The following is a 25,600-nucleotide window of genomic DNA, read 5'->3' as shown; positions in this document are numbered from 1 at the left end:
GCAACAAGACCAACATGAAACACAGTAAAATATGAACATTAGAATAAGAGCATCTTTTCTTTGCTAGAATTTTCTCCAGTAAGTTTAGAGGCAGAGAGGGAATAGTACCTGCTACCATAACATAGATCTTGAGGAAGAACAAGCACCTGCTGCTTCAATTCATATCATTTGTCCAACAGTACCTCACAATCACCAAAGAAAAACCCAAACCCTACACAGATTTACACATAATCAGTTGTTAAGAACATAGGATGAATACATCTGAGCTCAAGTTTAAACTTCAAAATTGCACTGGATAAGCAGATGGTGCAAAACTAGACTAAATCTGCCTAGTTCGTGTCTGCACGTATTCCACAGCAAGAAATAAAGAGGAGGGGGGAAGATTAGGAAGTCCTGGAAGATTACTCTGCTCCCAAAGTGCTAAAGTGATTTCACCTAGAAAACTGTAACGTTTTCAAAGTCAATATTTATTTGAACAGAAATCAAAACTTCAGAGAAAGGCTCTGAGCAGTGAAACTGTCCTGGACTGCCTGTCTAGTGGGCAACAAGAACACACAGAAAAGTGGTGAATTGTCTGTACAGGCAGGAGAAAAGAAAAACAAGGCCACAGTGAAAATGCATCTGGTCTGGAACACACATTCCAGCAAATGGGGCAAAGGAACAGAAGGGCTACACAAGGGATGGAAAACCCAGCAAACAGCACAGAAGGAACAGCAACTCAAGGAAGCATGGATGTGAGTATAGGGAACAGATGGCAGCACAGCACTGAGAAGCAGAGATTCTTACATATATTGAACCCACGTAGAGCTGAAAAAGTTCACTTTAATTAAAAAAGTATGCCCCTTGCTTCCCTCTTCCCATCTGTCTATGGAAAGCCCCTCTTTAGCAGGACCCACTGGATCTGTCAAAGTAGGACTCTTGTGCTGACAATTTTATATAATACTGATTTATAGTCTTTTCTCAACTCTCAGAATACTCAATTTTCTTTTTCATGGTGCTTCCAATCAGAGAAATGGAGTCTGGTAGTCAGGATGGCCACCATCACATCAATCCTGTATTTGCCTTCCATTTGTTTTTCTTTTAAAATGCATGGACCACAATAAAACCACCATAAATCACGTTTGAGGAGATATTATTTTGTTTCAGTGCTTGTCATTTTATAGTAACATTACCTGGAACAGACCACAATGCATTCCACAAGCATTGGTGGCTTTCATGCACTCCAATGTGTAATGAGCTTGTACCTCATTAATCACTTGAAAGACTGGGTCAAGGAATTTCAAAACAGATTAGAAAAATTGCATTTGTGTTTAGTTAAGCACACTTCTCACAGACCCTGCAAAACTCAGGAGACTAGGTCCAGCTTGTCACTGCTGAGGTAAATACACTAGAAATGTTGCTGAAGGCTTACTACGTATTCACCAACAATTTTATTCAGCATATTAAAGAGCAGGAGTGAGGTTTTAAAGGATTAAAATGTGTAAGCCGCCTTATAGTGTCTACCACGGCTATATATAGCAGATCCCTTTTTCTAATCTTAATGGGTCAAGTTTTGAAGATACTTTAATTGACTAATCTAGATTAGTTGCAAATGAGTAGAACCAGGTACAAAACAAGCAAGAACAGAAATCTGGAAAACCAGAGCCATGTACCTGAAAACAGAGCAAACTTATTTTTAAGTTTTTTGGTGGTTTTTTTTTAAATTTTATTTTATGAAATCAGGATGCACTTATCTTTTGAAGTACCTTTGTTTAATACAATCCATGTTCTCAGCTAGAAAGCAAGAGAAGCTCGGCTTTGATAAAAAACAATTACTGAAAACTGTTTTGCACAAACATTATTGGCTTTGTGCTACCCCAGCTGGGCTTTTACAGACAGAAGATTTACAATATATTTCAAGACAGATGTTCAGAAAACAATTTTAGCTTATGCATATGAAAATGCTACCATTTCCCAGAAGTTCCACTAGAAAACAGTCCATAGCTGCAGCATCACAAACAGAAAAATTAGCCACACGCTGGCCCATTGACTGGAGAGCTCTAACAAAAGGTTTTTTTGTTCCCTCCTTTTTTTATTTACTCATTTGTTTTAAGGAAAAGAGAGAAGGACTGTATTTATCTACTGTCAGTAGAATGTTTTGCACTGGAGAATCCTTATTTCCATTAATAAAACTGCAAGAATTTGTGTTAACTACCTATATCAACACTGTAGGTTCGGAAGCAGACATTTTACAAAAAATACCTTGAAATCTTGTCTTGATGGTTTGGCTCCACCTTATCCTAATCTTACACTGATCTACCCAATCACCTAAGAACAGAAAGCTAATCACTTAAACATCTTACCACCCTTTCAGACAAGAATTGCATATATAGAGATGGACTTGCTCAGCTGAATTACAAAGAGAAGACCAATGTAGAATATAAACTCTAAATCAGGCAACCGATAACTCACAGAACAAAAGACAACTGTACTACTTAAAATTACAATTTTTCTTATTTTTGTATGTCAGGTAGATCCTTGGGAAACAGAAAGGGCTGCTACCCTTTTCTGCCACGACAGACTTATCTGAATGTTGCCGTTTAGGGGGAAAGGTGAGGTGACCAAGGAATGACTGCTGATGCCAATAGACTTTGCCTGCTTGCTTTTTCAAGGCCCTCCAAGAGCAGTTAATTCATATGTAATTGCAGTAAACATTATACATACACTTAATACAGCCCAGTTCTGGTCTAGCAGAATATAACTACTAAAAAAATTTAATCCACTCAATTATTTTCTATCAAATTTCAGTAGAATAATTTTTTATATTTTTAATATATTTCTTTATCTATTTTCTTAATTTTAAACCCTTAAATGCATTGAAGCTATAACACAGTTAAGGCAATCTACTGGCACCTCATATCTTTCTGGAACGGCAAAATCTAACCTTCCAGAATTTCTCAATTTTGAGGTAACATTATTGCTATGTCATACTGAAAACACATAAGAATACCTCAGATGACCTTTTAATTTGAATGAACATCACAATGGATGCCAATGTGAAATGGAGAGCCCTCCAAGAGCTGTACACCTCTGCACAGTCCTATACTTCCCCCTTGCTGCTCCTCTCCTCACTACATTCCCTTCAAGCACCAAGACTCTCATGTTCTTGTATCCCTGCTACGTAACATGATCATAATTCTGACCACCTCTGAATCCCCACTCCCAGGAGACAAAACTGCCTAGTGTTTCCTCTCCTTCTTCCACACTAACATGACAATTTTTCCTTGCCATCCTACCTCTGCAGAAAACCCAGTGACACAGCAGTGTGGCACTGAGGTCTCTCAGAGCCAGGGAACAACAGGAAAATGAAATGGATAGGAAACCTCTACAAGTAAAAATGGGTTATCAAAACACTTTTGCATACTGAAGCAACATCACTTATTTTGAAACTGCTGGAGGATTTTAGTTTTCAGAGGAATTTAGTTTCCAAAGGAATTCAAGGTAAAGCCAAAATCCCCTTTAATTCATGAATGATGTCTTGAATGAGATAGAAATTTGTAGTACAAGCGAGGAGAGTAAGGGGGGAGACTAAGGAAAAGCTTCCAAATCGAGAAGTAAATGAGAACAGCATCCTGACTTTCCGACCACACTTCTGCAGGATAATTCCCATTTCACAAACTCCTGCTCTTGTCCTACCATGGACACCTCCTCTGCAGATTCCAGCCCCAACAGGTCCAAACCCACTGATCTCTGCAATTCGGGAGACTTTGTATCCACACGCACGTATGTGCCACAGAAGGATGTACCAGTACAACCCAGTAGGTAACAAGATTACAACAGTAGCTCCTGGGTATGTTGCAAGATAAAGCCTGGAATCTACAAAGAGAAAGTGTAAGTCAGTTGAGTGCAGCTGTGGTGCTACACAAGTGGTGCATGAGCCACTTCTGTAAACAGGAGAACATTCACATTCCCTGCTTGGCTTTTAGCTATCCCGAAGAGTGCTGGTAAGTTGTTGAAATTTGATTCAGTGCAGTAGAAAAATTCTGTAAGGCTTCTCTCAAATCCACTGAGCACTGCTGGAAACTAAATGAATGCCAAGAAGGATATTTTCAGGAATGTGATTACATCTGTTTTCACCCAATTCTATAACCAAGGAACATTTTGGAGATTTAAGGGAAAATAAGTCAGCAGTTACATAATTTGAGACCAGATTAAAAAAAAAAAAATCAATTTTATTCAGACATGTTAGCCTACCCCAAGTTCAGTAACTAGTGTTTGATAAACCACAGACATGAAGAGACAGATATGGAAAATTCAACTCTTTGCATAAGACTTTTCCAGTAATTCATTTTTCTACAGCCTAACTCAAGCATTCCAATGAGAGAACTGCTTGCAGAAATCCACTTTTCCCAAAGACTTGAGGAGAAAGACAACTGGGAAATTTCTAATCGGTAAATAGGAAATGTAGTAGGATGTAAAAACATAAGTTAGCATTCCCCACCACATCTATGAACACACAAACTGTCATATACGATTACAGGGAGTGAAGTCAGCCGGTCCCAAGTGTCTTCCAAATGCTCCTATCATACTGAATCTCTTTATTCAGCTATAATGAACCCTGATGGATGTCTAGAATCCCCTTGATCTGTCCTAGCTGTCAGCATTCGTACAAAATCCTGCTGGATTTATAAATACAAATAAAATACATTTGCAATACAAGCAGTTATAACTGATGCTCTCCATCTTTATGAAGACATTTGAGAAACAGCAATGATGAACTTGTGTGTATTGATGAAGTGCTGTTATGCAGAACACACAAGGATGGCTAATCAGCATCAGCTGCAATCTCATCTGGACCAGAAGAAATTTCTGGATAAACAGAAACGTGAGCTCAGTATGAAAGAGAGGAATGAAAACCTCACAGTCGCCTTATGGCATCTGAATCAACCTAACAACGAAGGAATTAGTCTTCTATCCTCCTACCACTAAGGCATATAAAACCACTATATTAAAGGGCAAAGACAATTGGAAATACAAAAGAACAATGTGGTATTTCTACTAAATTCTGGATTTACTGGATTAATTTTCATGTTATGACAGTGGTAACATTTACTGAAGAAACTGAAATTCTGAAATGATGAAAGCAAGAAATGTATCAAGCCACGGCACCAACACTTGAAGATATATTCTGGTCACTTGCAATTATGCTAACACGTATGTGACAACATCTATCACATTATTTGTTTCTTCTCTCCTCAGAAGAGGGGTTAGGTGGGAGGACATTGCAGATTTTCTTTCTCTGAATTGCAAATTGAATAAGGGAACTTGAATGTACAAGGCAACCCTTACCTTCTGGACGGTACTGAGCTACAATAGTCACTGCTTGGCCTGCGTTCTTCAGGGCTGCTGCTGCCTGTTCATGGGTTGCTGCTTTGAGATCTACGCCATTCACCTACAAGTAATACAAAAAAGCTCTTAAACACCAACATTAATTTTGATAATCACCACAGAACACAGACCTGCGAAAAAAATTTAAGATTTAAAAATAGCATCAGAAAAAAACTGAAGCAGAAACATGTGTGTCTCATTTTAGACCAAAAGCATTTTTCACAGTTCAAACTAAACTAAAGATGTGTTTTAATATCAGCATTTTAGTAACAGTAGTTACGAGGACAAAATTCCTCTTCGGTAACTTCCAAACTACAATGTAAATGCCCAAAGAAATAACAGATGAAGTAATTTCACAAAGAAACCAAATCTTTATGACCTTCAATACTAATATAGAAAAAGCTCTTAGATAGGTATGAAATGAATCTTTTTAAGACTAACAGGAAGTTTAACAATTACTCCAGGAAGTAAAGCACAGTTTTAGACACTGCTGCCAAGTGTCTCCATCTCATTAGAAAGCTTATTTCTGAAGCCTATATTCTTTCAATTTAGACACACACACTCCTCAGCTACCAGATGTGTTCACTGAATGTCTCCGACACAGGGAAGTGCTATTTTAATCAGGTTATAGATGAGAAACTAAAGCTGACTAAAGTCCTCAAAGATACTTTGGAAGTATAATGGCATCTGTTCCATTGTCTCAAATTTAGCTCAGTTAAAAATATTCTTTCCATATCATTAACTGGCATTAATATCCAGGGAGGGGAGTACTTTTGTTGCTGTTTAAATAAAAGAAGCAAGGAATCCTACAGAAATTATCCGATCTCCTTTCCTAAGCTCTCCACTCAGGTCAGCTGGCCCTCCTGCAAGGATGAAAGAGATGAAAATTCCTTCTCCATCTTCTCCTCCAACAATGTTGAAACCAAGACCTGTTGATCCTCGATGCAGCACAACTTTTCTAGGCTCCCTGAATGAAAGAAAGAAATAGGAAATCTTGGTCACTAGACAGGAGTAAAAGTAATATAAACAATTAGAAAAACTTCTAGATGTGACACAAAATCCCTCCCTGTTGTTAGGTGAACTGAACAAATCTCTAAGTATGAATGTATGGCTAAATTCCTATTATGCTACAATCCTATTCCACACTAAATGTCATTATTTAACACTTTTCCATATTGTTCAGCAAAATACTATTTTCCCTTTCTGAAACCTAAACCACAAATTCTAATGAAAGCAACTTAATGAAAAATACGCCCTTACTGCTTTATTTTCACTCCAGTTTGTCAAGCAGTAAATATAAAAAAACAATTCAAGAAGTATGCATTAACCCTTTTAAAAAAAGATCAGAATTTGTGGCACTTTCAAATACATTTTCAATTTATTTGAAGCAACTGCAATTAAAAAAGTTAAACCTAAACCAAGTTCTTGCACTCTTTTTATAGGATCCCCTCCTGAATTGAATGAGAAGAAATATTGATCAAGAGAAGGCCAGTCAACTTCTAATGCAGAAAGGCTCCTTCCAAAAGTCTACTAATCTGCTACTTGATCCAATGCAAGAAAACCATAAATGGTCCCACAAACAGACATTTCTAATAAAGCAGAGCAACTGTGTGCTGCATTTGAAAAATCACTAGAGAGCACTAAAGAACAATTAATGGACCTTAAGTATTTGGAGACATTAATTATTAATTTACAGGATAAACAAAGAAGGTGCATTTTTCCAAAACAAAAAAATATCATCTAGTCTGATCTTTAAAAATCACTCCATTTTTGCACTAGCTATTAAATCAACTTAGTGTCAAATTCTTAAATTTCATCCCAATCAACTATTATATTCATTTTTTCAGAGTACCATTATATTACAAATAAATGACATTTTGAATATCTAGATATATATTGCTCTGGATCATAGCAATACTTTATTAAAAAGTTAGAGAACATAAAGATACAGTGTCTTTTAAAATAACACTCAAAATGTATAAACTTCTTTTTGGAAGGGAGAGGGCAGAAGATGAGAAGGTGATTTAAAGAAAATCACCTAAACATTCTCTGAATAGCCCTTGCATTTCAGAAGAAATCTAAAAACAGTCTTTTGCAGTAATTTTAAAGGAAAGTAATAAAACCATAATGCTATCAGCAGGACAGAATCAGTTTGGCTTATGTGTCTACCTAACCCTAAGTTAAAAATAAGTACAAAGACATATCCTACCTTCCACTACACTAAACTCCATTCTCCAGTTTATTAGGCCACTTAGGTTTCAATCCTGGGTAGACCCTGCCTCAGAAACTGAGTGACATCCACATGAGATGATGGTGTGGCACAGAATTCAGCAACAACATACTGAAAATGCAGTACAACATCCCTATACTTGCAGAACAGAAGGGCAACAAAATTACAAGAGCTTCCCTTTATCACCAATGATGAACAAAAGATTAATGCAATCTACTGAATCAGTGAAGGAATGAAGGGTCTGTTAAAGGGAAAGGATTAAGAGCTCTCCAGCCTTTCTGGATTTAGAATCCATCAAAACAAACCCTTGTCTGTGGGGGCAGGGAAAACCCAAACATCCCTGGCTTTAAATTAAGAAATAATCTCTGGTCTGCTCATACTACCATCCTAAAAACCTCTGTCAACTAATGCAGCATTGGCAGGACTTTCTGATTTTAACACTATTCCTGGACTGATAAATCATGTATGTGTGTGTGTATACATATATATATCCATATAAATATATCCAGTTTTCGTTTTACAACGTTTAAAAGTGTTAAAACTAACATCTACTTCTTGAAACAAAGTATAGCATTCAATAGTATTTTGCCCACAAACACATCTTACAGGAGCTTCCCTTGTTAACCAGTTTGACACTTAGCTTTGGTTATTCATTACCTGGTAATCTCATCATCTCCAAGCATTCCCTTGGGAACTGGTGAATATCGCCCTGGTGATGTTGGGGGCATGGACTGTCCCAAGTAGGCAGATGGAGTGATATGGTTATCCACTGGCTGAGAATAAGCTTCAAAGAGAGGGGAGGAAAAAAAAAAAGACATTAGGGCAATATGGAACAAGAGTTGGAGGAACTGAAACAAAGGAGTGATCTGTTCTAAAAACAAACTATAGCAGTTCAAATGATACACTAAGAATATCTTATTTCTAAAATAGTGTGTCAGGTCTATACATTTTTCAGTCTCCTCACTTAGTCAGTAAGCAAATTTTTCAGTTTGATTTTGTCTCAAATAAAACTTTTTTAGAAACAGTAACTGTGGATAGTTGAAACCCATGAAGACAGTCTGGAGATTTATCTGTTTTAAAGCTGTCTTTAACTTGACTGAAGTAAATTAAGAATTTCAGTTTCTTAAAATCATTATGTCAGAGCACAAGTGAAAAATACATTTTATTGTTACACTTCTTATAAACTGTCAAGCTGCCTGCCTCTTTCTATCTAATGCTTTGATGTGCAGCATCCCAGCATCTCCAGAATACTCCAGGCCATTCTGACTGACAGGTCTGAACAGAGAGGGATGTTACATTTCTTCAACACTGAACAAAACCACCTTTAACAGCAGAGGTGCTGGTAGTGATGCTCTTGTGCTCCCAGACACCAGCACACATCAGGAGACAAAGGCAGGGCTATTCTACCTTCCACTCTTCAAGGTAAGAGGCATCAATTTACTGAGAGGAATAAATAAGGTTGTGCAAAAAATTTTCAGCTGTATAGCAAAGGTCAGCTGTCCTATTCACATTTTCATTGATTAAAACTAGAAAGGTGAAATAAAAGAATTTAGTGGAACCTCCTACACAATAGGCCATGAATTCTGTGTATGAAATGCATCGTATGTTCTACCTGGACCACAACACACAGACTAGAAGAATTTTAGCATCTTAATGATTACAATTGGTAGAAAATATTCTACAAGGCCAGGAGAATTGTTCCAACAAATAATTAAGAAGGTGCACAATATTTCCAAGTAAGACACATCAATTTTAACTGTCCATCCACCAGGCAGAGTCATACCCACTGCCTGCTACTACAGACCATATTCTACAATTGAAAATCTTTTTCTTGGTGTAGGTGCTTCAAATTTTGAGGCTTAAACATGGAGGGTGGGGACACTTCACAGATTCAACATAATTAACGTTGCCAGATTCTCTTTGCTCTTACTCATTTGCTGTAGCTGATGTGGTGCCTGACCTTTGAGGATTTACACTAAACCCGAAGTTCTTGTAACTGAACAGACACTACATATTACAGAAGGGATGTGCATATTCTCCTCTTTTTCTTTTTCCATTTTAAGCCACTACCAGAATGTTTGGATCATATACAAACTTACCAACAGTATTTATACATGAAAAATTTGCTAAATAGACAGCTTTCAAGCCACCAAAGTCTCTGCTGGACTGATTCTGTATTATTCTAGATTCCCAGTAAACCTGTGTGTGGTAAATTCCATGCATGGCCTATGTATCAGATTGTCAGCACTTCAGCAAGCATTAAAATCCACTGTTAACAGCTTGGGCAGTTTAAAAGCATTGGCTGATAAAGTAATTGTGCTATTCAGCCACACCAGCCCTCAGTCAGTTGTGTGAGACTGTGCAGAACTTTTGGAAATTGCAACTCTGGATTCACAAGTGGTTTCAGCAAATTGAGAATCAAAGTGCAAGAGGTACCTGGTGCCCTTCTACACTACAGACAGAAAGAAACCCCCTCACATTGGTTTCATGAGGTCCACAGCCAAGAGAATGATGCTTTTGCTAAAACCAAATTATCAAAAAAAGCATTCATATTTGAGAATTCCCTAAAAATTAGGAGTTGTTCAACATACATAACTCCTAAAACCAGTTTTTAGAACAGCTGTAACACACGTACACTGAACCTTCATCCTTCTGCTCTCTACAAGGATTTTATAGATCCCACTAACTTAATTCTTTCTGTCTGTCCCAGCATACCATGTAGTTTCTGTGCACTGCTAAGAGATTTGGACACCTAACTGTCAGTTTCAAAACTTGGCTTTTTTTTGGTAACACTGGAGTTTCAGCAACAAATTTTCACGATGATTACCAAACCATGTGGAAATATTTACTTTTCCATGAAAAAACTAAAAGTATTTTAATATGACAATATTATTTACATGTATTCCTCAACATCCATGTCACTGTACATTCTCTTTGTTTAAAGCAAAACTGCATATAAATAAAGTTATTTTGTTTTTTCTCAGAAAATTTTAAAGCTAAAGCACAAAAAAATGGAAGGCAAGACTTTATGACCTTTTTTCCAATTAGTGAAAAATGGGGTTTGATTAAAAAACCTGAACAACTGTTGTTCAGTATTGCAGCTCCGTACATTCTGTTCAGGTACTAATTATCTCATTTCACAAAATGAATTTACAATTGCTTTTAACAAGTCAATGGCAGCTATAACAATGCTTATTTTATAGGAAGTAATTAGATTTTTCTAACAAATTCTATATTTATTGACTTACAGTACTTTTCATTTGATTGTTTTCCTAAAGTTTTTAACTGCATCATGTTCAGAAACATATGTACCACCTACTACACGATCTTATTGTTAAAGTTTTTATCCTTTCACCATGTAACTAAAACTCAGCTATCAAGCAATATAACAGTTTATTATTTCAGACCTGTGGACTGTTCCATAACAGCACTGGATATATCCTTTATTAAGTTCTACATATGCTACTTGCTTAGAGCAGTCAGGTGCTTTCTCAGGGCTGGGGTTCTCAGTGCTATGAAAGCAAACCCACAAGGCATAAAGGGGCTTCCATAGACTTCCTGTAGGAAAAAAAAAACCATGCCTGCACCTTTCCTAAAACTGTTTTAGCTGGAGACTATAACTGAAGAATATTCATGAGGAGCATGACAGAAATAAAAAGCAATCCATCACTTTCTGAATCCTAAATGAGGTCTAAAGTTCTATTTCCAGGTAATTATTACTGACGTAACCAATAAAGGAACTGTCTTTCGAAAGAACAGAAAATTGTATTCATAAAATGAACTTGCTTTGACAGGAAAAGTCAGATTCTTAAGAAGAAATTTCATTTCCAAATCCACCCTTCTCCTTCACATAACACAGTTTAGGCAAAAAGAAAAAAATGGAATATTTCCTATTAATTTTCCTATTATGTGTAAACTGAGGTCGCTGAACACAAGTGCAATCTCTAAAATGGGAAATAAAATTAAAACTTTATTGTCATTTACTGTTATTACATATTCTTCTCTTCCTGTACTTATGCCATTTAAGAAATTATAAAGGCATTAATGACTAGTGAGGAAATCAATTATTCCCTACCTTGCAGTATTTTATTTCTCAATGCAGGGTAGAAATACTGTACCAATGCACACACACACACACGTACACACACACACACAAAGGAAACAAACTTTAAAACTGACTGGAAGTCAAAAATGCATCATGAATAATATATTCAAAGGAGGTCTGTATAGGAAGCAAGTCCTCTCTCTCAAAAACCGTGTAGCCATTTTTCTGACTCTGATATTCTACTACATGCACTGCACAGGTAGTGCAGGTGTTTTAAATAGCAAGTTCTCCACCTTATTAGTAATATTTGTACTGAAATAACTTTAAAAGCATTTATATGAACAAATTACTGGACATTTGTTCCAGAAGCCATTTAATGACCAACATTTATATATAGATTAATGAGGCAATTTACACTCCTACTCACTACAGCAGGCTAATAGCTTGATTATCACACACACATCAGCTGAGCTGTCAGCCAGCTGTGTGACATTGGGCCACAGGACCATCCCACCTACACTGCTGTTGTTCCTCTGCATACAATGAACATAGCGGGGGGGCTGTTGCATTTCCATGTTTTCCATAATGGAAGTTCTCATCTTTCAGTCTCTCCTAGATTGGAGAACAGCACTCAAATGGCAGTGTGCTCAGAAAGAACAGTCTTTCATAACTGCATTCTTCTTGAGTCAGCAAATGCAGATCACTGTAAGGTAACTGTTTACAGTAGCAATCCACACACCTCAAGGGTTAAAAGAAAAGTCTCACCGAAGCAACAGAAATTGGAATAGCCATCAACTATTCCAGACCCTCAAGGACTGTGGCCAAGCTTTCATCGCCTATACACATCCCAGTCTCTGGAGCTACAGCACATAACCATCAGCTATTTTTTTCACATTCATTTCCTTCTGAATCTCTGGTCTCAGACAGCCCCAACTCTTCTTTAACAAGATTTTTCAGCATTAACTTTCCCCCCGGGGCAGCCAGAGGCCGTTTGCTCACTCTGATAAATATCAGATGACGGAAGGCAATTTTCAGCCCCAGGTGCACAGTGTTGGCACAATGACTCTAACTCTTCCCAGTAAGTACTGCCATAAATCAGAATCTCAGAAACTTCTTGATTAAGTGTCCCTTGGTTCAAAGACACTAACCCCAAAGAAATATTAAATATCAAATGATTTAATTATCTATATGGATGCTAACTTACTTGGTCCCTTACTTGGTCTACCATCAGACCATCTGACAAGGTGGCTGGTATGGTACACTTACTACAGGAGTCACAAAAGAAAAAAGATTTTGCACAAAACCTAGACACTGAAATTCGTGAACCTAGTTCTCAAACAGTTCTCCAGTATCTTTAGCTCTGCATTTTAAATCTCCATCACCAGGGCAAGTGAGGCAGCCCTATAACTAAACAAGACCAGTTTCAGAGAGAAAGTCTTTTAGACAATCAAATTCTGAACTTGGTGTTTTGTGGATTTCTGTATTAACTACCATGGTCACACAAGTTAGCACAGTGAGCAATCTACTGCATGTTCTGCAGACAGTACAGATACCAAGTACAGTGCACTGTGCTTTTAGATGTTTCCAGTAAAATGAGTATTCCAAAAAACCACAGAAATAAAATAAGCAAACAGAAAACCCTCCCAAGGGGGTTCTGGACATGAGCAGTTTACACACAAACTCAAGTAGTAGAGTTTCTACCTTAACATCATTTGTAATAGACATGTCCATAGGTAGCTTCTGTGCACATCTTACTTCTCCCTTATGGTAGGCCTGAACTCCTAAGAACCTGGATAAAAGGATTCTGATGGACAGAAATAGGAAGGATTGAAAATACATGTTTCAAAACAGCTGTAGGTGAGTAGGTGAAGAAAAAAGACTGGTAACTATTTCAAAACTCACAATCCAGGTGATTCTAAAAAAATACCTCTTTAATATTTGCCATCTGGTAAATATTAAAGTCCCCAGCCTAAAGCTCCTGAGCCCTGTACTGCTCTGCTAAATGCAACATAAAATACTGCATAAAGAACCATTTTTTGTAAGAGTTCTATTTAATTGACAGTTTCTTGCAGAAAGCAGAGGCTTTCTGGTTGCAAAGTTATAAAGAAGCAACAGCCTTTGAGCTTGGTGTCTCCCTTTGATAGTTCCATTGTAAACGTGCAGATTTTGAGCTGAAACAGCTTTTGATCTGCCCTGTATTAGAAAAATAGCATCTAGCATCTTAGTCATACACAGTTGTTTCTTATAAGTGAAAGACTGAGGAAAAGACTAAACTGATTTCTTGAATTAAGTCATTAAACACTTCAGGCAGGACCTTTGGGTCTCCTTTGTGTGCAAAATTCCAGCAGTCTCTACACCAGCTGTAGTAACAGCCAGCTCCACTTTGATCAACAGAGACACACAAGCTTCTGGAATCTTGGGTACAAAGGTCTTTCCTGCTGTAAGGAAAAAAAACAGACTGAAGTTTCATTAAAGGACCCAGCACTTTGCAGAAGAATGTTCTTTGGTTAACTGTTGACAAAAGTCTACCACAAACAGAGTGAAAAACAAGAGTGTCTTCAGAGAACTCAAAGGTTGAAACTGTAGCTAAATGAAATGAAATTCAGAAAGTCTACTCAAAAGTACCAACAGCATTTTAGCCCAAAAACCTTGTTAAGGGTCACTAAAGGACAAAAGACAGATAGATAAGACAGCTGGAACTTGAGAAAACTTCTGTGATTTTTTTCAGAATGCTTGAGTAGGAGGAGAAAGATTCCCATAAGCAGCTGCTAGAGCTTGAGAACCGTGACAAGGTCAGGAGATTGGCTTTTCACTTCTCAGTAAAAGGACAGAAGTGCCACTTCCCACAAAGGATAGGACATTGACCTGCACAGAATGCCTGGTCATTTATCTCCAGGTAATGGATGTGAGACTGTCACATTTACTGAGAAATGACAGTCTCTTTCATGGCTTTATGTTATGATGCAATTAACTTCAACAAACTGAGTCTCCAGCTCATCCACCATTTGAAAGAAATTAATTCTCTGAATGACAGAGCACGAACAGCACGGACGTCTTGCCAATATCATTGACTCATTAATATCGGGCAAATTATCAGGAATCAGCTCCTTCACTACCTTCCTTCATTCAAACTTTCTTCAGGTTTTGCCCTTGCCCCCACAAAAGATTCATACATACAGTATGTATGTATTTACATACAGTAAATATTCCAGTGATTGAGTCAAGATACAGTAGTAACAGATGAGATACTTTGATGTTGGTCACACCACAATCCAGAGCAGTGTCACTCCATTACCACTACACTACCAGGAACACTATGTACAAATCAGGTTTCCTCTGTCCCAGAAAATCTGAATTAAAAGTGAAACATATGAAGAGGTCAGGTCAGTTACTATGGAGAGAGAAAAGGTAAGTCCGCTTTTCAATGCAACAGTGGGAAAGGTTATTGGACAAACCAGACACCATGAGGGAAAATGGCTGCTCTGTAACCCTATATATGAATAGAACACTGGGGAAGAATAAGGGAAGGCTGAATATAGTTTTATGTCAAAGAATGGAGCCTTCGAGAGCATCCTTCTAATAAGACAATGAAGATAAAACCTAATTAGCTCCAAAGTGTAATTCAATAAGCTTACAAATGGATTTTAAGATACTGTAGCTATTGACAACAAATGATGGGCTTATAAGGTCCTTCAGTCCTCTGTTGTGCTGCACTTTTGTTTGTTCTTCTTCACATATTGTTTTCAACTACACCTTTTCGTCCAGAAGTGCTCCTTTTTTCATATGAAGCAGTATCTAAACAGATCGGTGCTACATATCACTGCTTACACAAATCTAACAGCAGGAAACAAAAAATACCTAAAATAACTCTCCCCTAGAACCATTTTATATGACAAGATGAGTAAAATCAGTCATCTAGAAATGTCAATCTATTTAGTCTTGGGAAGACACAGTTATATTATTTTCATTTCTTTCTCCAACCACTAAATGGTAATATCCCTCCTGAAGAGACAATATATTGAACTCAAATTTTTCTTTATATTGTAGTTCAATCCTGAACTTTCTGGATTTGCATGTTTGACTTTGAAAACACTCTTGTCAGTAGTACCCTTAGGTCAACAAGAAATTCTTATAACTACTTTTTAATACAGCATTCACTGGTTTTCCATTTGAATTATCAACAATTATGTCAAAAATGAAGTAAGATTTCAAGTTAACATGAAATTTCTCAACATGTTTGTAGGCAAGCACTGAAGTGAAGAACTCCTCCTCCTCCCATTTCAGTTTATTCAAGTATGTGCAGGCTCATGAAAAAGCAGGAAAACGGGAAAAAAGAAGTCAGAACATCATTAACCTCTAGCAGAAACAGCATTGTCTTTTGCTCAGTTTACAGGACACTGAACATCCTCGCAGTGCATTGTTTGTTACTCTCCACAGCCTCCAAGAGCACGAGGCACGTGTTCTGCTCATACCAGCCAGTGCTGAGCAACACTGAGTCTCCAGGACTGGCCCATGCCAGCCATGGGAGCACACCTGGAGCCCCAACTGTTGCTGTCTTTCAGTACAGAAGCTATGGGATGCTGTTCTGTTCAGCATATAATTTTCCTAATTAATCAACTTTCTTATATCAGATTTTTGCCGTGTATAGTTTTTAAAAGCTCGAAACAGTTACAATACTAAAAATGGGATGTTAAAGCCTTAAAGGGAAAACTAATTAAATCAGAAAGATAAGCTGAACTTACAGTTTGTGATGTCAGGAGGGGCATAACTGTCATTCATGAACATGCTGGTGGGTTTTGCAACTTTCAGATAAACAAAGTCAGATGTGTTTTTTAAGGCAGTCACTGCTTCTTCATGAGTAACTTCTTCTAAACAGACACTGTTCACCTAAAGAGAAAAACAAATTCTCAACAGAGAAAAATGTAACATTTTCATAGGATGCTCACTGAAAGCTGTTGGAGAACCCTGGAATTGAGAGTCTTTATTGGGATTCGTGTGCCACAGACATAACTGGTTATATAAAATTATATAACACATGCTTTGTGAAACATAAGACTGACAAGTATTCCTTTAAAAGACAATAATAAACTGCATTGACTAACATCATCAAGAAGGCTCACGTGACTTTGGAGAGCTAAAGGGACAAGCAGGACACTCAAAATGTCTAAGTGTGCACAGTCACAGCACTGACAGTGTGTTACTGCAAGTATTACAGAGAAGAAAGTGTGTTCTAGTGAGAATAAATTCTACATCATCTTGTCACGACATAATTAAGTTCTAAACATTATAAAGGGACAACATATTCTTGCAAGAGTTTGAAAGCAGGGGTCAAACCTGGAGAAGGTCCTGATGTGATTGAATTACATGCCAAACAACAACAACTTAGTTTAACTACAGGCAATAAATTTCTCAAGCCATTGCTATTAAGGTGAAACACCAGCACTTGCATTAAAAAAACCCCAAATGTTTAACAATTACTATCTCAAACAGAATCTTACTAAATGGAGTTCCTGGCTCTCATTTTTCTATCTGGACGACTAAATTTGTGGATGGGATTTAAGAAAGATGAAACTTATTTTTACTTTATGCATAGAAAAATTCAACTTTGAAGTATCTTAAGCTTAAAAAAATAAGCCATTCAAAATCATTAGAAACACTGAAATGCAATATAAGCAGCAGTTTCACTATAGGCTGGCTACAGGCTGTCCAGCTATCAGTACATGGAGTTCCTTTCCATTCTTCTTTGATAAGAGAAACAATCCCACTGGATGTTTGTTTACAATTTTGTCACTCAGATCCCAGAAAAATAATAGCAGGCATCAGAAATAAACATTCTGATTAATACAGGTTTTGTACAGAACACTGGGCTGAAGAAGAGATTTCAGATTTCCTGATGAGATGGTCCCGAATGATGCAGATTTAATTTTATCACTGATTTCCTGGCAAAAAGACATTTTTTTACCCATTTCTATGAAACTACACTCCACTGGCAGGCAGCTGAACCACAAACTGAATCATGCCCCAATTAAGCCTAAAACTGAATGACCATTAAAAAAGAAGAAAAAAAGAAGTTCTTACTTACAGCTAAAAGTTTGTCTCCAATCTGAAGTTTGCCATCTTTATGTGCTGCCCCACCTTCAATGATTTTGGTTACATAAATGCTGTTGTCCCCAGGTATATGCTGATTTCCTACACCACCAGCAATACTGAAACCAAGACCTGCTTGAAGACAAAATCATTACTCAAGAAACCTTTTTTGCATTAATCAAATTCAAATTATTACATAAATAATGCTTATATTACATATAAATATATATAATATTAGGGTCTAGCTGAAGCAATACTGGATGACTTTTCAAGAGAACTCCATAAATTTCTAGGAAGTCTAGAAAGGACATAACATCTACACAAGTTCTCAAAACCAAAAGCTAACTCTTTAATTCATGCCTTGTGAAGGATGCACAACAGCAGAGGTATAGCATCACCACTGATATTTATAGAAAACTGTCCAACAATTACCCATATAGAAACCAATACTTTCCTCAATTTATTTTTAATCTCTCAAGGATCCTTCTTGCTAGGTAATTCAGTGAAGAATTTTACTCCACTTTATAATGTACTTAAAAATTACTAGATACCACCAGAAACACACTTTTATCATTTGAAAGAAAACTATGCATTCTACAAGAACAGTTACAGCTCTGTAATTCTTGTGCAACAGAAACTTTATACTTCCAGCGTACCCTTGGGGCCTTTCACAAGTTTGATTTCCACTATTTTTTCTGTGACTGGTTTTCTTCTCTTGACATACAATCGCACAATTGATCCCGCTTCTTTCAACGCTTCCACGGCTTTGCTGTGTGTCACATCCCGCACATCCACCTCGTTCACTCGCAGAATACAATCATTAACCCTACACACAGCAACAGGCACGGTCAGCTGTTGTGTTAGAGCAGAGCAGGAGCCTACTACTTTATCTAGAAAACATTAATATACATGTTGACCCAATAAAATACATACATTTATCTCTAGAATTCTACTGATTCAAGACAATGCTCTAAAATTAATTATTAGTGCTTAAAAATAAATCAAGGATCACTAGAAAACATTTAATGGGAATATTTAATTACCAGCCGAAGAGGGCACCATCTTACATGTGCTTCATTTAAACAGTGTTTTGAACAAACTATCTTTGGTTTAGGGCTATAAGAAAGAACTTAAACATTTAGAACATAGGAGGCACACAGTGAGCACACACTAGTTTTAAGCCATGACATGACAAGTCAATCTTGATTCCTCCTTTTCACAAGCAGTTTAAGTGCTGGCCTTCCAGTCCATTTAACATGTCACTGCAGTAACACTGAGCTCTCATTACACTAAGTGCAGTGCCTGACCCACCTGTCGCCACATTCTGCCAGATGTACCTCTGACAGTGGCCAACAAGCTCAAATGAAGCCTTAAAATAAGCTTATTAGAACTAAAACCTGTAATACATCAGGCATTTGCACCCGAAATAATGGGGCAACTTCTTGACAACACCAGAGAAAAATGATGGTCCTACAATCAATGTGGGTGGGTATCTCAGAGAAAATCAGACACTGAATTATTACCAAGCATAAAAGAGGGTTGTTATTAAACTTCACTACCTTAAAGATCAGAAAATCTGCACATGGATAACCAAGAGTCACCTATTCTACATGTCTAAGCTTTTCCTTGAATTAAGGACTATGGAACATATGGCATGATACATTTATACCACAGAACAGAAAAACTTCATTTCCCTTTACTGGTTTGGGGGCAGTAATTGGTCCAGTCAAACATTTTTCATTATTTACAAAACACTTCCAATAAGGAAAAGTTATTTAACATCTAACATAGCACGATGAAACTATTAAAAGTAACAGAAAATGTTCTATCCACTGTTTAAAATACAATAATAACACTTAGCAACCCAACACAAAGTCATCATACCGTAATCTTCCATCCTGTGCAGCTGCACCCCCGGCGATAATTTTTGTAATGAAAATACTTGCATCATCCCCAATATGTGGGTTGTCTGTACCACCTGCAATGCTAAAGCCAAGTCCTGAATTTCCCTAAAGATAGAGGGGAAAAAAAATTTATACACTTCTTTTTTAGGAAAAAGATATTCTATTGTATCTATTTGATTCACTATAGAACCAAATCTACATAATTTTTACTGATAACAAAAATATTAAAAGACAGTCTAAGGAGTATAGGACATATATAACTTATTTTTATGAAAATAATATAATTATGTCTTACATATATGTAAGGAGAACAGAAGTCAGAGTATAGTATAGTTCCAACCCCACAGCCTTCTCACTGAACTTGATAAACTACATAAAATCTTCCCTCTCCAATTTGCTAGATATCTGAGATTATTCATACAAATATTTGCTCCTCATTAAATTGTCCTCAAATTACTTGTGTCCCATCTCTAATGTATCCTCACAGATGCAGAGATTCAGACTGACATTCTTCTCTTCAGAGGTTGCCTGCCTTTACTATCAACTGCAAGACCTCTTCACCCTCTCAGTAACCACCAGAACTGCACAGGAATCAGATACAACCATTTCTTTCTGTTTTTATTAACAGTGCAGCTCAAGAGAACTGAGCTAGATCTCAAAATAGAAAACCTAAGAAAGAAATGAGTGTGACAAAGTGTCCCTTGTAATCTCAATATAAAACTTAATAGTATAAGCAAAAGCTTATCATAAATAGCAATACAGGAGATGAAATCAGAATTTGTGTTTATTACTCTAATAATAACATTAAAGGTAGTATTGTCTTAGGGAGATTATTCTCCTATTTTACACAGATACTAATAAAAACTTTTATTCCTGCTCTAGGAACTAGATTTACTTTTTTTTTCTTTAGGTTAAATAATCTATCTAAATTTAAAAAAAGAGAGTAAGAATTGGTTTGGATTGCTGTTAGCAGTATCAAGAGGTTAATTTTTCATATTAAAGTATCATAAACCACACTTCAGAGTACAGGAAGATATTTAGCATGTTACCCTTTCAAGAGTAATTTCTTCATACTCATAATCTGCATCCGTGCCATTGACCTAGAAAGAAAGAAAGAAAAGTGAGACTTACAGAGAATTTTACACTTTCCATGACACAGTTTGCTTGGCTGGCAGTTCACTCCCATCAAATCTCAGTTGATTCACAGTGACCACTGAGCACAGAGGGGACATGTGATTTTTCACACCACTCTGTATATATGAATCAGACACTCTTTTTGTATGAGTTTAAAAGTTGTTATTTCAGAGAGCAGACTGCTCTACACAGATGTTGTAGGGCAGAGGTCCTCTGCTTCTGATTGCCAGAAAGAAAAACATGCTCTTGAAATCCTCAGATGTTCCTCAGGCTATACAGAAACTTGAAAATCAGAAAAAAATAAAGAGGATATGGGGTAGAGAAGAAATTGTAAGGAAGAATAGAGGAGCATTTTCCAACTGTTCCACACAGAGCAGAGGAAAATCAAAAACTGATGCTTTATACCATTTCTTATGAGAAATGGATAAAACCCTTCTAAAGCAACTTTTAACAACTGGTTATATTACTACATGCTACATATAAACTAAAGATCAATAAACTAAAACAGGGCCAAAAAGAGAAGAAGAGTTTAGAAGACTATTTTATAAAGCTAGATGAAAAACCCAAATCCTAGGAAGAAGCCTTATCATTCTCAAATTAGAAAGGATACCCACATTCTTTACTGCCTACAGAACTAGGACGGAATCAAATACCAGAAGCAACAAAAAATCAAAACTAAGCAAAATCAATTAAATATCAAATTCTTAACCATATTTAATATGTAAGAGTAAGGTTTCTTTTTTCCAGTTACTGAGATATCTTGGAACTCAAATTCTTTCCTCCACAGTTACCTACAGCAGCATATACATCATGCAGCTACAGGCAATTCCCTATTTATAGCCTTCTCAGATGAAATATTTAACAAGATAAGAAATAACATTTATATTATTATTACAAAGTACCTTATCTCTAAGATATTCTGTATCTGATAGTCTTCTGTGCTTTAACACACTATTCAAGGTTTAATATAAATATAAAAAATACGTATAGAAAAAACATTTTAAAATCTGAGTTTTCTAGCAGAGAATTAAAAAAGGGAATTTAATTCAATACAAACAAAATTAAGATGAAGTTACTTCATTCCTTTCATGTTTATTTAACATATTTAAAAGCTCCAAAAGCTGGTGATGCCACAACTTTTACAGGCTGTCTAATATTAGCCTCATTTATCCCTCATCCTTTAATTTTATCTCCCCCTAACACAATAGAACCCATATCCATTCCAGACGTAACAGAGTATCAACAGTATCTCAAAAATGATTATGTCCTTAATAGTTTGCTCAGTGGAACAGATACTGTGGTTTTAACACATGATATTTCTCCATTAAAAAGGGAAGAGGTCTTGACCTTCTGAATACCTGAAACTGTATCTATTACAACACCACCACAAAAGAAGCCACTGATGATCAAGGAGTTTTTATGCCAGTTTAGTCCTTGAGCTCCTACCTACAGGAATGACAACACATGCTAACTGAACCTGTCATCCAGCATTACACTACTAGGACAATAGTTCATGATGACTGATCAGCATGCAGTGCTTTTTTTTTTTCTTTTTTATTAAATAAATAACAAGGACAATTAATCATTTCCCTATTCACTGTCATTAGGCAAAACAAAGCCAATTTTAATATATTTAAGCAGTCTCCTATTTCCATGTAAAAAAACCCCATAATCCATTTTCATACTATCATCTAGATAAACAGGAGCAAAAAAAACCCCTCCATTGTTTTTATCTTCCACTTTAGCTCAGCTCTATAGTTGCCCTCTTTTTTTTATATTAACTTTGAATTTATTTATCTACCAAAACAAGCATTAGCAGAGAGAGGAGCAAGGATATATCAAATGATACAAGTCACTGCCCTAGTCTACCTTTTCCAAGTTTTAAACGGACCTCAGATCCACTAAGTTAAGCTTTATTTGCAGAGGCTTTCTGTGAATGAAGGGTGTTCTATACAAATGCTGTAATTATGCCTGACAAATAAAAATCTTAGGCTCCACATAACTACATTTATTACTTTAACATTTTGAACAGAACCAACCCATTTTTATGAAAACTTAGAGCACTTCAGTACAGCCACTGCATGGAGAAATGTTTTTATTAGAAATGCAACGGAAATAGCACATTAAATATTAAAGCCTTTGCCTGCACAGTAGAAGAAACAGATTGTTCTCTGAACACTGAACCTCCAGAACCTCAAACAATTATGTTTTGATCTGTCACACACTGGTACTCACAGAAAAACTTCCACTTGCAATCTACAATAATTTTTTAATGAAACAGCTATTTAAGGACTTCAAATTACCATCAGGACAGATGACAAAATCAAGTACCACCAGATGGATAAAATAGGTTTTATAATACAGTAACAACAGATCTACACAACTACATACATAAAACATGATCTAAAGTTATAATTGATAGGAAGTGTAGGCTTACGTATGTTGAAGTCTCCAAAGAATCTGTATTCACCAGCACTGGAGGGGGATTTGCCTTTAATAAAAGGATAAAGAACAAAGTTCACAGTGTAAGAAAATGCAATATCAATGATAACTGCACAAAAATTAAATTTGCTGGCTTCTCAAAGTTCTGTTAAAAGGTAGCCTCAGCCTGAGAATCTCAAAATTAACCTTCTGAAACACTTGTTTCTACCCTGAACAAATTGCTTTCCTGATGCAGAAACACAATCTTAGAGGTCTGAGATCATACTTTATATCCAAGTTCTGTCACTTATTATCTTGTTTTTCAAAAAAAACCCTGAGTCATGCTACCACTTGACATTATGTCAGTAACCCTAATACCTGTGGTACGATTTGCAGAGGTTGCTTTACCACTTAGTATCTTAAAACCAATTTTTGAAAGAGTTGATTCCTCTTTCTTCCTATCAGGAAGATTTCTTCCCCCAACCCACAAACTGCAAAATGGAACCTTGCAGAAATGCAACTTAGGCAAGAAAGAACCTACAAAACCGACTCGCAAAAGCAAATCCATAGCAGACATTGATCTACCACCAGAGAATTGTTACTAACAAGCCATAAGCAGTCAGGGATTATTGCTACTGAAATGTGAGAGAGAATTAGCATTTTTGCAAGCCAGGAACTAGTAGAGTAAGTTAACACTCTCATATTACTGAGAATTTTTCTCTGAAAAATGTAGTTTCAGCTGAAAGAAAATCCATACAAACTGAAGGCATTTCTTGGAAATAATTTCCAAATTATTTGGAAATTATTTCCAAATAAACAGATTTCCTATTTATGCATCAATTATCTGCCTTTAAAATAGGCAGCATCTAGCCTGCTCTGGGAATATAAACAAATCAAACAAAAAAAGTGTGCAGATATATTCTAGACTCCTAATACTGTTGATATATGACGTTTAGTGGCACAGAACAAAGTTAATCTTCTTATTGCTTTAATGAAGCTGAGATTTTTTTATATGTATAAAAATACATTATCTTTGAATTTAAGACATTATTTTTTTAATCTTCTACATACGCATGTGTGCATGGAAACAAATTTAGGGATAGTTTAAAAGGCTGCAACAGAAGCTAGTATTAAACTCATTCAAAGACAAAATTAAGACCTACAAAAACATGACAACTGCATTAACCTATTCATATACTGAATTCTTGTTTCATTACTATCACAGCAACATAATTCTGAAGAATTAATGATTTTTAAAAGCTCCCAAATGCTACAAAGTGATGACTCAGAAGTGCCTTTCAAAATAATCTACCATCATTAGACAGGAGTCATCAATCTGCTGTCAGGTTGCTGTGTCAGAAATTAAGCCTGTGTCATTTAATAAGTAATAAAATCAGGTGGTATCTACACAAGTTAACAGAGTAGACTATTAAAAGTAAAAGGAAACAAAAAGGATTACAATTATGACTGTCAAAATGCCATTAAACACCTTTCTCACTGAGCAATTCTCTCAGTAGAAGCATGGGCACACTTCAAGCAGTACGGAAATTAAACACTAGTTACTATGTCATGATAAAAATCTCTGTCAAAACAATTCTATGCCTCACCACCATTTTCTGCCATTAAGTTATTATTCCCATTGCTGCTTCTTACTCAAGTGCAAGTTCTATTAAAAGAAGAGTAAATTAAAAATAAGATCCTACACTAAACCCCCAATCAATTATGCATCACTATAATTTGTTATGGTTACCATAAATATAGTTAAACTACATTTATGGTTCTTATATTTTCACTGTAAACAAAACAAGAATCAATTAGTTCAATCACACTCTTTTCACTCCATTTTGGAATGTATTTTTATTTAATATTAGAATTCTGTAATATCCAATTATATTCAAAAAACACAGTGCCAGTCCAAGCTGGTTTACCATGATTTTTTTTTTTTGAGGCAGGCAGGTGTTTTTGTTTTGTCTATTAAAAAATAAAAAGGATAACTAGCTAAAAGCAAATGTTGTTAGTAGGTGAAGTTTCTATGTGAACAGTATGTTTGAGACATAAACCAGCCAACCAATGCAAAACCTCTTCTGCAAGTTAAATGATTGTTCCTAACACTCCTTCTGCATTTATCTGGATTCTCCATCACAAAGCAGCCATTTCCCATCATTCCCCAACATGAACAAGAAAAGCTTTGTGCCAGCCACTCCAAAGGTACTATCTGGACATGGTTGCACCAGCCTGTCCCCCTCAAATCCTGATGTGGGAAGAATCCCTCCCCAAGAAGGGAATATTTCTCAAACTAATCAAATCTCTGGTCTTCCTGTTAGAAGAACTAGAGCTGGCAGATTTGTGTAAACACACATCCACTAGAAATTGCACCATAAAAGTCAACTGTAAAAACTTTAGCTAATTGTA

At 36.4% G+C, this 25,600-nt stretch overlaps 1 protein-coding gene across 29 annotated transcripts in view; it reads right to left on the bottom strand.

Annotated features, from left to right (window-relative positions):
* The window catches only part of DLG1 (discs large MAGUK scaffold protein 1), a 142,435-nt gene that overhangs the window by 31,059 nt on the left and 85,776 nt on the right, over window positions 1-25,600 (bottom strand). For all 29 annotated transcript variants that reach the window (XM_064666304.1, XM_064666306.1, XM_064666307.1 and 26 more), the window contains 9 exons: window positions 23,205-23,258; window positions 20,683-20,733; window positions 19,614-19,738; window positions 18,386-18,555; window positions 17,725-17,861; window positions 16,385-16,529; window positions 8,255-8,381; window positions 6,178-6,334; window positions 5,329-5,431 (listed from right to left, as the gene is read on the bottom strand). In XM_064666304.1, coding sequence (XP_064522374.1) covers window positions 5,329-5,431; window positions 6,178-6,334; window positions 8,255-8,381; window positions 16,385-16,529; window positions 17,725-17,861; window positions 18,386-18,555; window positions 19,614-19,738; window positions 20,683-20,733; window positions 23,205-23,258 — 1,069 coding nt within the window. The remainder of the gene's footprint in view (window positions 1-5,328; window positions 5,432-6,177; window positions 6,335-8,254; window positions 8,382-16,384; window positions 16,530-17,724; window positions 17,862-18,385; window positions 18,556-19,613; window positions 19,739-20,682; window positions 20,734-23,204; window positions 23,259-25,600) is intronic.

The sequence above is a fragment of the Pseudopipra pipra genome, chromosome 10, assembly GCF_036250125.1.
Source record: "Pseudopipra pipra isolate bDixPip1 chromosome 10, bDixPip1.hap1, whole genome shotgun sequence".
In the NCBI taxonomy this organism is placed as follows: Eukaryota; Metazoa; Chordata; class Aves; order Passeriformes; family Pipridae; genus Pseudopipra; species Pseudopipra pipra.
This window is presented reverse-complemented; position numbering and strand designations above follow the sequence as displayed.